The 16,013-nt window shown below is 30.3% G+C and overlaps 1 protein-coding gene across 1 annotated transcript; it reads left to right on the top strand.

The window, feature by feature from the left end:
* The first annotated feature begins 1,594 nt into the window (after positions 1-1,594).
* Positions 1,595-13,907, top strand: LOC126779548 (carbohydrate sulfotransferase 4-like). Its single transcript, XM_050503649.1, has 5 exons — positions 1,595-2,655; positions 3,066-3,245; positions 4,635-4,851; positions 7,711-7,906; positions 8,664-13,907. The coding sequence occupies exons 1-4, from the start codon at positions 1,931-1,933 to the stop codon at positions 7,819-7,821; spliced, it is 1,233 nt and encodes a 410-aa protein (XP_050359606.1). The 5' UTR covers positions 1,595-1,930; the 3' UTR covers positions 7,822-7,906; positions 8,664-13,907.
* Positions 13,908-16,013: the final 2,106 nt, after the last annotated feature.

The following is a 16,013-nucleotide window of genomic DNA, read 5'->3' as shown; positions in this document are numbered from 1 at the left end:
ACCAACGCCCATAGACATTGGCATTGTAAGAAATGTTAACCATCGCTTACATCGCCAATGGACCACCAACTTTGGGAAATAAGATGTTATGTCCCTTGTGCTTGTAATTACACTGGCTAACTCACCCTTAACACCGGAAAACAACAATACCCAGTACTGCTATTTTGCGGTACAATATCTGATGAGTGGATGATACCTACCCAGACGAAAGACTGGTTGAATAGCATACTGATTATATTAATATATTATTTTGCATATTCATATAATATTATTAATAACTGAATTTTCAATTTCCATTTTCATAAATAATAAGCGTTAAAGAAATTTCGTATCAATTAGGTAATTTACTAATGACAGGATTTTCAAATTTCTAGCAGATAATATTATTTAACCTTTGAAAAAATCATAATCATAATCCTATGACTTAAGTTCGTAAAGAAAAGACCTTATTAATTCAGGGTCAGGAAGAATTATTATTTTTTTCTTTTTTTTTTTAGAAATTACAAGAAGATTTTCTCCTAGTGAAGGAGTTCATCAAAAGTGGTTGCTATAAATTTATTACTGTAAGACAAGCTTGGCTTCTTTTCTTAGTCAGCTTGGAAGTACTGTTGTGGTTTTTTTTAGGAGAGACCATTGGAAAAATGCATATTGTTGGATATAAAGTTTAAATATGAGTGTTCATAGATTTGTTTTTTTTTTTAATAAAGTATGTCATTAAAGTAAATATTATAAATATTTTTTTTATTTTTAAACTAGGGCTTAGTTTTCTGTCTGTATCTTTAAAAGTTATAGTACCTAATGTAGAAACCCTATCAGGAACGGTGACTAAGATTATTATGAATAATCAATCATAAGCATGAAATTAACTGTTAGTTACCTAATTAGAAAATGTCATGTAGGCATATAAAATGCATATACTTTAGAATAACGACTAAGTTAATAAAAAAAAAAAATAATATTATCTTTTCTTAGTTGACTAGTCTTACAAAATATTATATACTGCATATTTTTTTCTATTTGCCAGTTGTATACTACAGTTTTACATACCTTCATATTTTATGGGGCAGCGTTAAAAGGATTTGATTGATCTATTTTATAAGTAACCAACGTTTTTAAGTCTTGTCATTTCTCATCAATAGTTTCTTAATGCAAAAGAAATGAAATATATAACACAGCGAAAACATTACAAAAAATAATGACGTGTTATTTAATCTTTATCAAATTAAGATACAATAAGACGTCAAATAACAAATGTATCATTAAATGAAAATAATTGTGTGATTAAAATATTAAATTCTCATTACGTTTTATAATATCATCATCATGAGGTGGGTGTCGACCTAAGTATTTATTTTACAAAGTAATAAGCATTTTTTTTCAAATTTATTAGTCCTTTATATACCAACATAGATTAGAAAAAGCATAGCGAGAAGCCAGTAACAGTTAGTTCGAATTACATTAAATGCGCTTACTTCAGCTTTCAAATTTTAAATTTATACAGAAGGTACACTGTATGTGCATTTAGTAGGAGGATGTTAGTTGGGGAAGACGTTTATAAGTTAACATTTGTTTCTAGTTTTTTAAAGTTATCATTTTCCTTAAAATCGCAGTGTCTTTAATTTTAAGTTCATATTAATGAAGTAGGTAACTATCTCTATACGAAGTAGTACGTGACGGCAGACGACAGTGACGGATAATTAAAAAAGTTTTTGACAAATAATACATTTGACAAGTAATCTTTCAAAATGGCGTTGAAGGTGCAATGCGGTGTTTCCGCGGAAACGCGAAAGCAAGAATCATGATTGAAAAAAGTCAAATACCTTATAAAAAATGATATTAACTGTATATTGGAAGTGTTTGTTTTAAAAAATCACCTATTCTACCCTTGTGATTTTTAGTGATCAGCTTAATTCGTGTTTTTTAATTAGTAATGTTGCGAAGAGTTAATTTTTATTCAATATGCATTGCTTTCGGTCTCAGTGTTCTATTAATTCTTGCTGGAAGTCGATATACAGATAACACTAATTACCGTCCAGCTTCTGAGGGTCGAAGAAATATAAAAAACTTCTTGAAAATAGAAGACGTGGACGAAAACTTATTGCAGCCGATCCCGACAAACCCTTACGATGGTTCACCTGACATCGAAAAAATATTAGATAAAACTAGACTTAAAATTAAACATGAATTGTGGGCTTATAATTTTAGTATATCTGGTGTACAAAAGCTGGAAGATTTAGTGATGGAGTCAGGAGGAAGACCTTTAATAAGTTTGATTATATCTACATGGAGGTCTGGTACAACATTTCTTGGTGAAGTTTTAAATGCCGTGCCAGGAAATTTCTATCATTACGAACCATTTTTAAACTATGGAATTATACAAATAAGAGGTACACCAGAATCTGACAAGGCATTGAGAACTATTAAGAAAATGTTTCAATGTAACTATGACGATATGGAAGACTATTTTGACTATGGAAAAAACCATTGGCACCAATTCAGCCATAACACAAGATTATGGGACCATTGTAAATATAAGAAAGAACTGTGTATTGATGCAGACTTCACTTCTAGGGTGTGTAGGCTATTTCCATTTCAAAGTATGAAAGTAGTTCGTGTTAGGCTACGTCTTATTAAACAACTTTTGCAAGATAAAGAGTGAGTACTTATTTATTAGTCAATAATAATTAAATAAACATAAGCTTAAAATGTAATCACATAAAAATAATATTTATTCAAAACTGCCACTGGTTCAGAATGTAGATCCTTATCTAAAGAAAAGGCCTTATTAGTCAATCTTTTTTTAATAAATAAATAACAATTAAATTTATATATGTTGGATGAGAATTAAAAAATAGAGCTTTAAGGTCATTTTTAATCAATAACCATATTCATCATCCTCAATCCTCAGTCACTCCATCAATAGTTTTTAATTCATCTTTGCCAGTTGGAAAAGTTATTACTGATATATAAATTTTTGTATATAGCTGTCATAATAATCCATAATCATTAAAATATGATTATAAAGTCCTTTTTATACATAGTTTATATTAAGTTGGCTATTTCAGGCTTAATTTGAAAGTTATTTTATTAATCCGGGATCCTCGAGGAGTGATGCAGTCAAGGCAGCACCGTAACTTCTGCCAGCCGGCACCTGATTGCTGGAAGCCTGAACTGCTCTGTGCTGACATGATAAGTGACTATGTAGCAGCTGGACGTCTCCTACAACAATATCCAGATAAGTTTATGTAAGTTAACAACTAATCGTGAATGATAATGATTTAATACAAGTTATATGTAATTCATGAACGTTAATTATATACATATTCTTAAGTAGAACTTCGAGCCCTAATATATAACTAGTATATAAGTCTACAAATATATTATTAATTACAGTAGCACCTCTTTAAGTTAAGATAAGTCATAAACCTCTCAAACCCAAAAGTTCCATTGCTCGAAATCTGACCCCGCTATAGGTCGAAATAATTAGTGAGTCCCTACGAGTAAATTCAGTACATAATCTCCCACTATAATTCGATTTTTTTTTCGAGTTTTTTAAATTTGTATACAATAAACCAATACTATGAAATGATAAGGAACTTATAACAGATGTTGACATGTTTACTCTAACACAAAATTAGTTGGAATAAGTCTTAACCTCTACAAGTCAAACTTTTCCTGACAAAATTTGCTCAAGTCGAAAACATTATAACTCGAATTTTTTGGCATCTCCCTTCAAGTTCGACTTACAGACATTCTGTTGTATATCTACTGGTGGTAGGGCTTTGTGCAAGCTCGTCTGGGTAGGTACCACCCACTCATCAGATATTCTACCGCAAAACAGCAATACTTGATATTGTTGTGTTCCGGTTTGAAGGGTGAGTGAGCCAGTGTAATTACAGGCACAAGGGACATAAAATCTTAGTTCCCAAGGTTGGTGGCGCATTGGATATGTAAGCGATGGTTGACATTTCTTACAATGCCAATGTCTAAGAGCGTTGGTGACCACTTACCATCAGGTGGCCCATATGCTCGTCCGCCTTCCTTTTCTATAATATACAAAGAAAATAATTAAGTTTCTCATGAAAAAAATTGAATAGGATTTTTTTGATTAGAAGAGTTCAATATATATAATAATTATTTATGAAAATACTAAGTTCCTTACAAATTAAAGTAATTTTATAATAATATCAATTCTCAAACTAAAATTTTAAATTCAGGTTGCTACAGATAACACATAATTAGTTAAAAGCTGCAGATATTGCTGCTGGCTTTAATCCAATTATTTCCACATATAGCTTATGTAAACAAAGAGAGCTTCCAATTTTATTAGTTCAATGTTTATAATGAACCACATCCTGGTTAAATAGAATGTGTAAACAAATACATTGGTATAATTGAAGTTGTAAATGCTCTACCCTAAATATTAATATAATAAATTTATGCAAATGTAGAATATGTTTTCTATTTAAAACACTGATTGCCTAATGTTTATTTAGAATTTATCTTATTTAATAAAATTGTATGCATAATGCATTTTCACCTTATTTGGCTTAACATATTTTTAATAAGTTTTAACTTAATAATGACATGAGGTTCATTGTATTCAGCCTTGGTTTAATTTTGTTATTTTTAAGGGCTTTACGTTATGAAGAACTGGCACTTAATCCAAGTAGCACATCATATGACCTACTAAAGTTCCTACGTTTGGATGTAACACAATCTGTCGATGAGTTTCTCCATTCCCACACGAATGTCGAAGTGGCTGGAGTGAGTTCGACGTTTAGAGTCTCCCGTGATGTGCCTTTCAGATGGAGGAATGTATTAGATTTTAATTATGTTGATGAAATTCAGGTGAGTTTATTAATTTTCTAATTCTCTTATAGTTAGGCATAAATTGATCATACTTATTAATAAGGAATGGAAATGGGGGCGTAAAAAGTCATGCATGAACAAAATTGAGGTCACTTCATGGAACAGTATCATGAGTTATTAAACCAATGAGGTTTCACTTCACGTCACTTCACTGGCAGAAAACATGTTTTATTGGAATATGGTTTTATTTATTTTATATATGGAGTTTTCAAATGTATTATGATATAAGGGCACATTCATAAATGTAATAATAATGAATCACCTCAATGTCTTCAAAAAAAAAAGTTATATTAAAAAAAAATGGCCTTTTCTCTGTAGAGTGATTACTATCAAGTAACTTTAGGGCAGTGAAAATGGACTAGATATGATACAGATGTAAAAGTTTATCCATGATAACTTTGAATTAAAAAGAAATTTAGATATACTAGGATAATTAATTATAAGGCTAAAAAGTAAGGAAATGTCTTAACATATTGTTGACATTATATTTAATCTATAAATAAAATTGCAGATATATTTTAAACTTGGTTGAGCTGAACACATCAATTTTGTTATTACTCAAAATTCGTGCAGTTTTAATTCCATAATCATTATATTATTTTTAAAGGCCTCACGATAACATCAAGGTCTTTTTTAATTGTTTATTATTAATCGGTATTATATATGCTTATTGAATAAATACGAAATAATCTGTCATTACATTTATATTTTGTAAAAAGGTTGTCAAAAAAAACCACCTTTTAACATTGATTTAAATAGAGTGCTAAAACAAGGTCGACTTGTGTTTCGAGAGAACTCGAGTTTCGAAGGGCACTTGATCTATTTTATCTACCTAAAGAACAATCTAGATCAAGCGTTGAATTTTCATCTGCATACACCGGCATTGTTATTAAATCTAAACATTACTTTTATATTGTACAAAATTTTCATAACCCGATATTATTTATTTCAACGGTATATGCGCTGTCTAGAGATGTGTGTACTATAGAATTGACCTGATTAAATATTTATATGTGCTATTTTTGTATGACACCCAATATTTTTTTGCATATACTTTCAAACAATATAAGTCGGGTAAAAAACAGCGAGTAAACTCAGCTTGCGATTTAAACATTAGGTTGTCTGTACTATATTTACATATTATGTACTCAATGAATATTGTTTGCCATATTTAGGTCACTGTAACTGTGTAAAATGGTGACTTCATAAAATGAGTTATCTAGCCTAGGGCTTGTCACCTTATTGTTAATCGAGCATCCGCAGATCTAAACCAAGATTTAATCAAAATGGTTTGATGGCTAACATTACAGGATCAATTTGTTTAACGTAATAATTCGTGCTGAGACCTAACCAAACACCTTGACGGGCTTCACTAAACCGATGGATAGAATGGTGCACTTTTAATAAAAGATAGGCAATTAACAATATAGTTGGAAGAAAAGCGAGATTTATATATCAAACGCTTATAAATGAATTGACCGATAAATAAGAAGCGCGGAAACCTCACACCGCCCTGTGACCTGTGTTTACGGAAGTGTCTTCTTCTTTTTTGTGTCTGGTTCTTTCAGCACAACGTCACGTCCGTGACGATGATAATTTGATTGATTTTTTAACCCCAGGGAGTTACATCGATTTTCGCGTATCGATTACCTATAGAAAAATGGTAACGTTCTGCAAAAATAAAACGAAGGTTGCATTAATATTGTGGTACTTAATATTCCGATCTACTTAAAAAAATCTTGTGATGGAGCTTAAGAAGAAAAACCAATAATAACAAATTCAGAAGTTATTTGATTATTTATTTCACATGTAATTTTTTTTTTGTTTTTAAATTAAAAGGACATGTTACATATGATGTAACTGATATGTATATATATTTTATCTGTTTCTGGTGACGATTATCGTGAGAAAATGAATCAGTGTAACTTAAATGAAGCTATTTTACATATACCAACGCTTAAACGAAATTAAAACTATTTTAGAATAAAAAAAGATTACGCAAATGTGTTTTAAACAACTTTTCGATATGTTAACTCCGTTCTTAGAAAAGAGAACATGATACGGCATCGCTAAGCGAGTGACGAGTGACTGTCGCTAGTTTGTAGACCGCTATTGCAGTCAATCTATTGTCGAAAATTGACGGCGCAAATCAAAACATCTAGAAATTTTATAATCCATTAATCATACCAAAGGTATGGTTTGAACTAATGCCAGATTTCAAACAGTATATTTCCCATTATAGTATTGTTACATAATCAAATAAAAAGCCGAGATGGCCTAGTGGTAAGAACGCGTGAATCTTAACCGATGATCGTGGGTTCAAACCCGGGCAAGCACCACTGAATTTTCATGTGCTTAATTTGTGTTTATAATTCATCTCGTGCTTAACGGTGAAGGAAAACATCGTGAGGAAACCTGCATGTGTCTAATTTCATTGAAATTCTGCCACATGTGTATTCTACTAACCCGCATTGGAGCAGCGTGGTGGAATAAGCTCCAAACCTTCTCCTCAAAAGGGAGAGGAGGCCTTAGCTCAGCAGTGGGACATTAACAGGCTGTTACTGTACTGTTACTGTACATAATCAAATAGAACAGCCGTAATAGATTTTTTTATAAATCATTAAAATAGTTTCCAATCGACGTTCTATAATATGTAAAACTATTTTATGGTATTTTTACACGCACACCCAAGCACACACACAGACACACGTTATCCGCTCGCAATCGCAACGGTCAGCGTAAAAATATCCTATTTCAATTATAATTAATTAATTTGATAATAAGTCTAAAGTCACCTATTAAAAAAATGTTTATTTGTATGTTTGTTGTTAATTTCAGGTAACGTGCAAGGAAGCGATGTCTCTGTGGGGATACCGCATGGCACATAACTCGACGCACATGACAAGCAAAGACTTTAACCCCCTAGATCAATATTCTCTCACTCAGTGAGTTTACTCAAAAAGTTAATTTAATTAACTGTTATATATTCTGAACAAAATATTGTCAACGTTACGGATATTAATAATTTTATAAGGTGAGCCTTTATATTTTCAATATATATATTTTTTATGGATTTAATATTTATTATCTGTATAAATTATAAAAAATTATTTTTTTAATTGCATATTTGTTTAACAGCTATTTTGTTATTGTAATTTCCTTATTATTTTTTTACTAGTAGTTATTAATTAACCCCTCCCACGCCCAGTTGTCAAATAGCAATTTTTCAAATTCTATGAATGGGGTTAATTTAGCACAACAAATCTATCTTTTTTTTAAGTGTTCATTACACGAAAGTATAAAAGACTTCAGAGAAAAATTCGATTTGTATTTAAAATAACTTGTGGATATGAATATTATATGACCTTATATTTTATTATATCATTAAAATATATCTAAACTTAAAATTGTACGAAATGCATTTGCCCGTCGAATAGTTCGAGAATATTCCGTTCCTCGTTTTTTTATAAAAAGTAGCCAACGTGTGAATATGTGTGTTATGTTTGCGTTACGTTTCATAGCCTTCAATTTCATATACATATTAACGGGATAAACATAGCCTAACACGCAACGTAGTCCGTTACACGGCGGTGTGGCGACGGAGAAGCTAAAATTATTTATAATCTCCTAGCATTACCATGTTTTTTTTTTTATAATTTCACATAACATGAAGTATGTTACATTAAGTAGAATTATTTAGAGACTCATTTTTGTCATATACTTTATAGCATTGAAACAATTATTGTTTAATTTGGAACACCTGTATAATATCTAATATTGTCTATTTACAGATGATGCTGCATTATTTTCACATCAGCAAGTATTTTTAATCGTCATTAATATATATATATATATTTTAATTTACTTTCTTACAAGAACATTGGAATGGAAGGAATTCGAATAATCCCGTTTTTATATTAGAAAAAAAGGCTAAAACCTAAAAAGTTTAAATTAAAACAAAAATTGTAATAAATTATAGTTTTATCTCTATATCGAAATTTTAAACGTAAGTACATTTAATTTAATTATATTTCTTTATTTTATACATAAAGTTGATGTAAAGTTAATTTTTTAATGGAGTTTGTTTTTTCATTCTTCGGTTTGATGATCACTGTGAGAGATTAGCTGGCTAAGTAACCCAAAGAGTTGTAACTAAATTTGTAAATTTTACATAAATTAAACGATTTAATGTGACCATATTATTATATACATAATACTAGATTTCGCCCGCCGCGTTATATTGAGGAAGGCGTAGGGAAGGAGTAAGTTATAAAAAAGAAGCATATGAAGCTTTAAAGTTAAGGCTCGCAATTTTAATAAAATCGGTTCAGTGGTGTCGCCATGAAAAACAGACAGTCAAATCCGCATTTATAATATTAGTATATATGTCGCGGATTCAAATGGATTGTCATTTAAATGGCCGCCATTGTCGTTCGATATGTTGATTTTATTAAATCAGTCAGTGCGCACGTCCGGCGCTGTCCTGAGAGCAAGAGACCAAGGGGGTCGCTCGACAAAATGATCACACGCGCTACGAACATACTCCTTTATATTTCCTTCAGTCGGTTACATAATAAAATAGGCACCCGTCTTATATTTTTCACACTTGACGTCTGACAACCAACCAACCTACATGACATACATCACGTTGTGTGGTGTTGCTGTTCTAATAAGTGACGTCGTATACCCGCTTAAATTTATTATCTTTGACATATATATAAAATAATGAACCACTTGACATTCAATATACAAGAAGGAATTTGTAATATAAGTTCTTAATTAAATCAATGGTATAAAAGAGACAAGAAAGTTTTGAACTTTGTCCATTCGCAAGCCTGCCAACATAATTTGAATTAAAATATTATTAAATAAAATGTATAATTTGACAATATATATATTAATATCAGGATCTATGGCTAGTTTAGCCGGCTAATCGAAAACTATAAATATAACCTTAAGTTCTAGAAGGTACTAGATGATTTTCAAATTATAATATATGTATAAAAAAAAAGATAATAAAGATTATAGTTATAGTGATTAGTGAGCGTGGATCGTGTAAACGCAACGGGTGTGTTATATCAAAACGCAAAAGACGGACCATTAGGTAATAAAAAAACCTCGGAACAATAAATATTGAGGTGATTTTTAATAATAACTCAATTTGATTGTAATAATTTTCACCTCTTCCACTAAGCGTTTCTATATAGGCTTTAGAACTCGTTAATTTTAGCACTCACGGAATTGAATTATCAATGCTTCCATTTAGACACTATTGTTAATAGTTTTATATATATGTGAGATGGATCCTGCTTATGTAGTTAACTTTTAACATAACCGAATTAGTTCTAACAATACATACACCAATATATTATTATTATTAAAGTAAATATATTATACAATATTTTACATAAGCAGGGACCATCGAACCTTACATAAGTCTTCGCTTTAGCACATGACAATTTAGGCTTTAATGCGATGCGATGTCGCTCCAGTGATTTTTAATATAAACGCTATAACACCAAACGATAATTAACGCAGTAAAACGAGTGCCTCTTTAAGTGTAGCGAACGTGCACGTTCAATGCATTTGTATGTTTACATTTTGAACGCCTCAGTACATATATTATTTTGTTGTAAAACTAATAGGAATTAATGTTTTTTTCTCTAATATTAGACACGTTACATTCTAAAAATACGATAACAGAACTCTTTCCCAGTAATATCGATTGTATAACATAAAAAGTTAAAATTATTATGGACTAAAAATATAGGTTGAGGTTGGGCTTGTTTTACTAAGCATTCTCATTGAAAGATATAAATTTCTTAATTAATAACATCCTTGCAAATAATAATTAAAAAGTAAACAATATTATAAATTCAACCGTCACTTGATAATAGCTATTGTTTTTTTTTTTTGTTTGATTGTTTCCTCGTGGAAAAGGCAAAGGTGCCATAAAGTCGTCATAAATATTGAATGGAAATGTTAATTATAATTATCTTTCTCACTATTCAATTTACTCATGTTGTAATTTCTGAAATACACACGGCGCCATCTTTGATACATATTCGTTCAAGATGTATTTAAAACATATAAACTAAAAAAAAGGTTCGTATCATGTATGTAATACTATTTTAGAATGTGACGTGTCTGAAAATAAATTTTTATCATTTTTACAATGATATTCAAAGACTAATTTTAGCACGTGGCGTGCACATTCGTGGCTTAGACTAATCTCTAGATGCACTCTGCGTAGCTCCTAGTAGCTTAGAATGTACACATATACAATTGAATCAATTTTATATACAAGGAAGGGGTACGTTTTTGGGTAAATGTAATCTCCGTCCATAATGAAGTTATTGAACGTGACAAATAAACCCCAGAATATTGATAACTCGTTACGCAGTTCAACCAATCAAAATCCTTTTAACAATTACCATAGATAATATAATGCGATGATTCCTATTCGGCGTCATTTTTGACTGTCAAATTATAGAACTAATATTTTGATTCTGTCCTTACTCAGAACGAATTAAAGCGAAATTAAAGGATTTTGATTGAAATATTACTTTAATATGAAGTCAATACTCAAAATAATTTGGCTAATTATTTATTAATTGGCTACCTTTAATAAATATATGAAGTGAAACAGACAATTGTTATCACTTTATCGAAACAAAAAATCTCGGAGAACACAATCTCATTTTTATTAAATTCTCTATTAAGAGAAAAAAAAAACATTAGTCTATGAAAAAGTCCGTTCGACTTTATTAGGTTCATTGAATCGAATGCTTAATAATGTTTCACGGTGACAAATAATCCTACATTTACAATAAAGCATACTGTTTTTTACATATTAATACGTTATGCTCAGATATCATATCTCGACGCCTATACGCGTATACGTACTCGATATTAGCACTAGAATTGGACTGTCATTGGTCAAGCGTATTTTATATGAAATATAATTTTATTTCATTAGACATAAGGACGCTGTAATAAAAATCGAACAAACTGAACTATAGTGTAGTGAGAAATCTCTAAGTGCACTTGATTATAAGGCAGTAATTAGATATTTAAATAAATTGAATAATGTTTAGGGAAGTAAATTAGACGAGAGAGAGAACTAGAAGCACGCGTAGAAATTTTCGAAGGTTGATGGTTTTATGCAATAAGTATTAAGTACAGTTTACTGAATATGAAAGCTTCATACATGGGATTTCAACTAGGGATTGTTTAAATGTGTGATATATTATTATTTTATATGTGGTAACATTGTGCTAAAATATTTTAATTATCTCTAAGTAAAAAACTATAAGGTTATGTGTAATATTTTATTTTTTCTCATATAACGAGATCTATGTTCTTAATTTACATGTATCAATTTAAACATAGAATTAGTCTATTTTTCTTAAACAAAGGAGTTTTTTTTTCTGACAAATACTATTTTATTTTAAGTCAAACATTCTACAGCCTAAAATTATATACTGATATATTGGAATTATAGTACTATTGCAATAATTTCAACTATTAAATATACGTAATTATGATATTATTATTTTAATCTATATTATAACATATCTGCATGTATTGTGTCAGTTTAATTTATACAATTTAAGCACAGCGCATTCAAGCGCTGTTTTATTCAAACATTTATACGTAAAATTAAAATAAGAACATGTTTTATTGTGCAACTTTGCGGGGCGTATTATATTTATAATTATACACGAATATTTTTTTTGTTAAAAGTACTATGAGCTTTAAAAGTAGCGTACAGCGTACACGCCATTCCATTACAATTTCGAATGGCTACTAATGACTTGAATTGTTATTATAAATAAGTTTTATTATAAATTATTGCAGTATTTGTAATTAATACTGCGATAATTTATAATAATTTAATTGGTTAAAATGTAAACCGTAAGTCAATAAACGTCATCAATTACTAATTAAGAAACATGCTTCCTGATAGATCTGACAATATGATATTATGTTATGCCTTAACGAAATATTTGTAGTTTTACTAATAAGATATATTAATTGCATGCTAGTTATTAGGGGACATTATATTAACATGATAAATTATTTGTAATTATAGAGGCTCTGTCTCATAAAAATCACAGTTACATGAGACATTTCATACGCACAATTTTGAATGTTATATTATATAGATTATAGAGGAGCTTAGACCATAGAGTTAGGATATATTTTAGCAAATCGAAAAGTAATAATTTGTTTTTTGAAATTTTCTATTACGTTGTCATCAACTTTTTTTAACTCTGAATGATGCATACAGACAAAATGTATTCGTAGAAATAGACTGTTCACAGAACTCGTTATATTGAAAAAGGAGGTACATACTTTAATTGCTCATATTTACATATTTTAAATATTTAATTGCGATTACGTTTACTACGTCACAAAAAAAAAATTATATGAGTATTATATTTATTTGCAAAAAATGGACTCGGTCCGTGATAATTGTTTATTTTTATGACCAGAGCCGTGGCGACTGGCTGGTACCAGTGTAGATTTTGTATCATATCATTATCATATCAAAATATAAACAAATATATAAAACATTATATTCATGTAATGTATGCTTAAGCTTCGAGAACGTTTTAAAAATAAGATTTTAAATGTTTAATTGTTTTATGTTTTGGAATAGATTGCTTGTTTTTATTTTAAAAATAAGTGTGACATGATTTAAAAAGTGATTACTTAATTTGTTTATGTTTAATTAAAAGATTTTGATGTATTTATTTAGCAGTATTGCATAATAATTTTACTTTATCCTAAGTCAATTTTAATTATATGAAAACTCGAAAGCAATAATAGAATTGGATCTGCATTGTACCACGTGACGTATTTAGGGTGGAAGGTAGAGTTAAGGGTAGCCTTATTAGAATAAGAATAATGATTGGTTGATAAAGAATGTTGAATTTTACTCGTAGACGATAGCACGGCCAGCGTTATTATCGCATTGTATAATTTTTATTTCAAGTTAATAAAGGTTACTAGTCTAAGGTCAGACTGAATTGTTGTTTCATTTTATAAGTTTAGTATATTTTGTAAGTTTTTTTTTTATAATAAAATTGTTTATACAGATATATAATATAATACACGTCATTTTGACAGTTATTGAATAGAAAAATTGTCAAAACGTGATTTTTGTACTTCTGATAGTTAAAAGTAGTGCAATTAGTATGTTGGCAACTGATTTATCAAACAATCAAACAACAGTCAGTCGTTGTCCAATGCTAAACATTGGCCTCTCCCAAGGTGCGCCAAAGCTCCCGGTCTGCTTTATTGATGGCGATATACTATTGCGATGTTTCTATTCTTGAAATGTTATAATTATTATAGTCTGTCGCATATTGTTTTTGACATTTCATGACCGTTTAATGCGATAGATTTCAAGTTCTTACAGAAAAGCACTACTGGTGAGTGTAAAATTAACTTAAATCTCGTGTATAAATTTGCTTATTACGCAATACAAGATCAAGCAAGCCCAATAATAATAATATTTCAATGAGACAAGGAAAGGGCTGGTTTCTCGTTTCACATACCGTCTAGGTTTATGTGAATTACTAACTTATTTATACTACATGCCGAGATGGCACGGTCGTCAGAACGCATGAATCTTAACCGATGATCGCGAGTTGAAACCCGGACAAGCACCACTGGATTTTCATGTACTTAAATTGTGTATATAATTCATCTTGTGCTTGTCGGTAAAGGAAAACATCGTGAGGCAACCTGCATGTGTCTAATTTCACTGAAATTCAGTCACATGAGTATTCCACCAACCCGCATTGGAGCAGCCAGGTGGAATAAGCTCTAAAACCTTCTCAAAAAGGAGAGGAGGCTAAAGCTCAACAGTAAGACATTCGCAGGCTTTACTTTTTTTTAGATTATTCACTATGATAAAAGAGCATATAGACTGAGACAATCCGCGCATTTCGGAAAGTCGTTCGCTAGTGTATTTAGTTTAACAGTTGTTGCCCATGATATCCCGAATAATGAGAATGTCATGCTTAGCAACGTAAAAAAACAAAAGGGATAGTGAAAAAACATTAATAAAGAATAAGATTGGACATAACATACCAGTTGTTATTGCCTCCCATTTTAAAAGCCTAATTATATTTAATTGTAGATATTATTATTATTAATTTTATTTCACATTTACAAGGAAAAAAAAGACAAATACAAGGAAAAAAGACATACAAGGAAAATGTATTTGCCTTTTATACAATTAAAAAAAGAAAAACAAAAGCTTAAGAATAGTCTGCTATATAAACATAAATGCGAATTGTAATAATTATGATGCATGGAAGGGCGGACTTATCACTCAAATATTGATCTCTTCCAGACAAACCTGCATTAAGGTATGTGATTATAATAATAAACGATAACCTGAAAGTACAACGTTTGTTAAAAGAATAATTATTTTTGACTTTATATAAGGAGATAAAATATACCTTTACATAATAAATCAGATATATTTAAATCATTCTATGCTATGCATATATTAGGAAAATCTATTTAAATATTTGTCAAAAGTAGGAATCGAAGCGTTAATATAGAAACCAGTCGCAATGTACTAATTCTTGTAGCAATTGTTATTTATAATTTTATGTTACTGTTTAAAATTCATGTGTGAATGTTTTTGATTAATTGTCTATTATTTATTAACCGTAATATTCATTTAAGTACGTATTAAATAAAATATTTATCAACTACTGCTCCTGACCACTCGCAGATAGCAAATGTGTTTAAACAGACCATTGATTATACTGAACGCCAAAAATTTACATATTCGATTTATATGTTGCCATTACATCAAACAGCGTCTATCGGCGCTGGTTCGAAAGCGCATACTAACATTTTTTGGACACGTCTCACGGCAAGGAAATGACTTCATTGAGCGCCTTGTTATTCAAGGCAAAGTGGATGGCATCAGACCTCGTGGAAGGACGCCCATGCGATGGACCGACCAAATAAAAACAATTGTTGGCGATCCTTTGCATGAATGCACCAGGATCACCACTAACAGGGACATATGGCGAAGGCTCGTGAGGCGAATAACATCTGGGCCGAATAATTCATAATACTTCATGGCGACCACGACCGCTCTGACAAGA

Source organism: Nymphalis io, chromosome 2 (genome assembly GCF_905147045.1).
Source record: "Nymphalis io chromosome 2, ilAglIoxx1.1, whole genome shotgun sequence".
NCBI classification, from domain to species: domain Eukaryota; kingdom Metazoa; phylum Arthropoda; class Insecta; order Lepidoptera; family Nymphalidae; genus Nymphalis; species Nymphalis io.
Note: the sequence above shows the minus strand (reverse complement) of the source record. Positions and strands in the feature narration are given on the sequence as shown.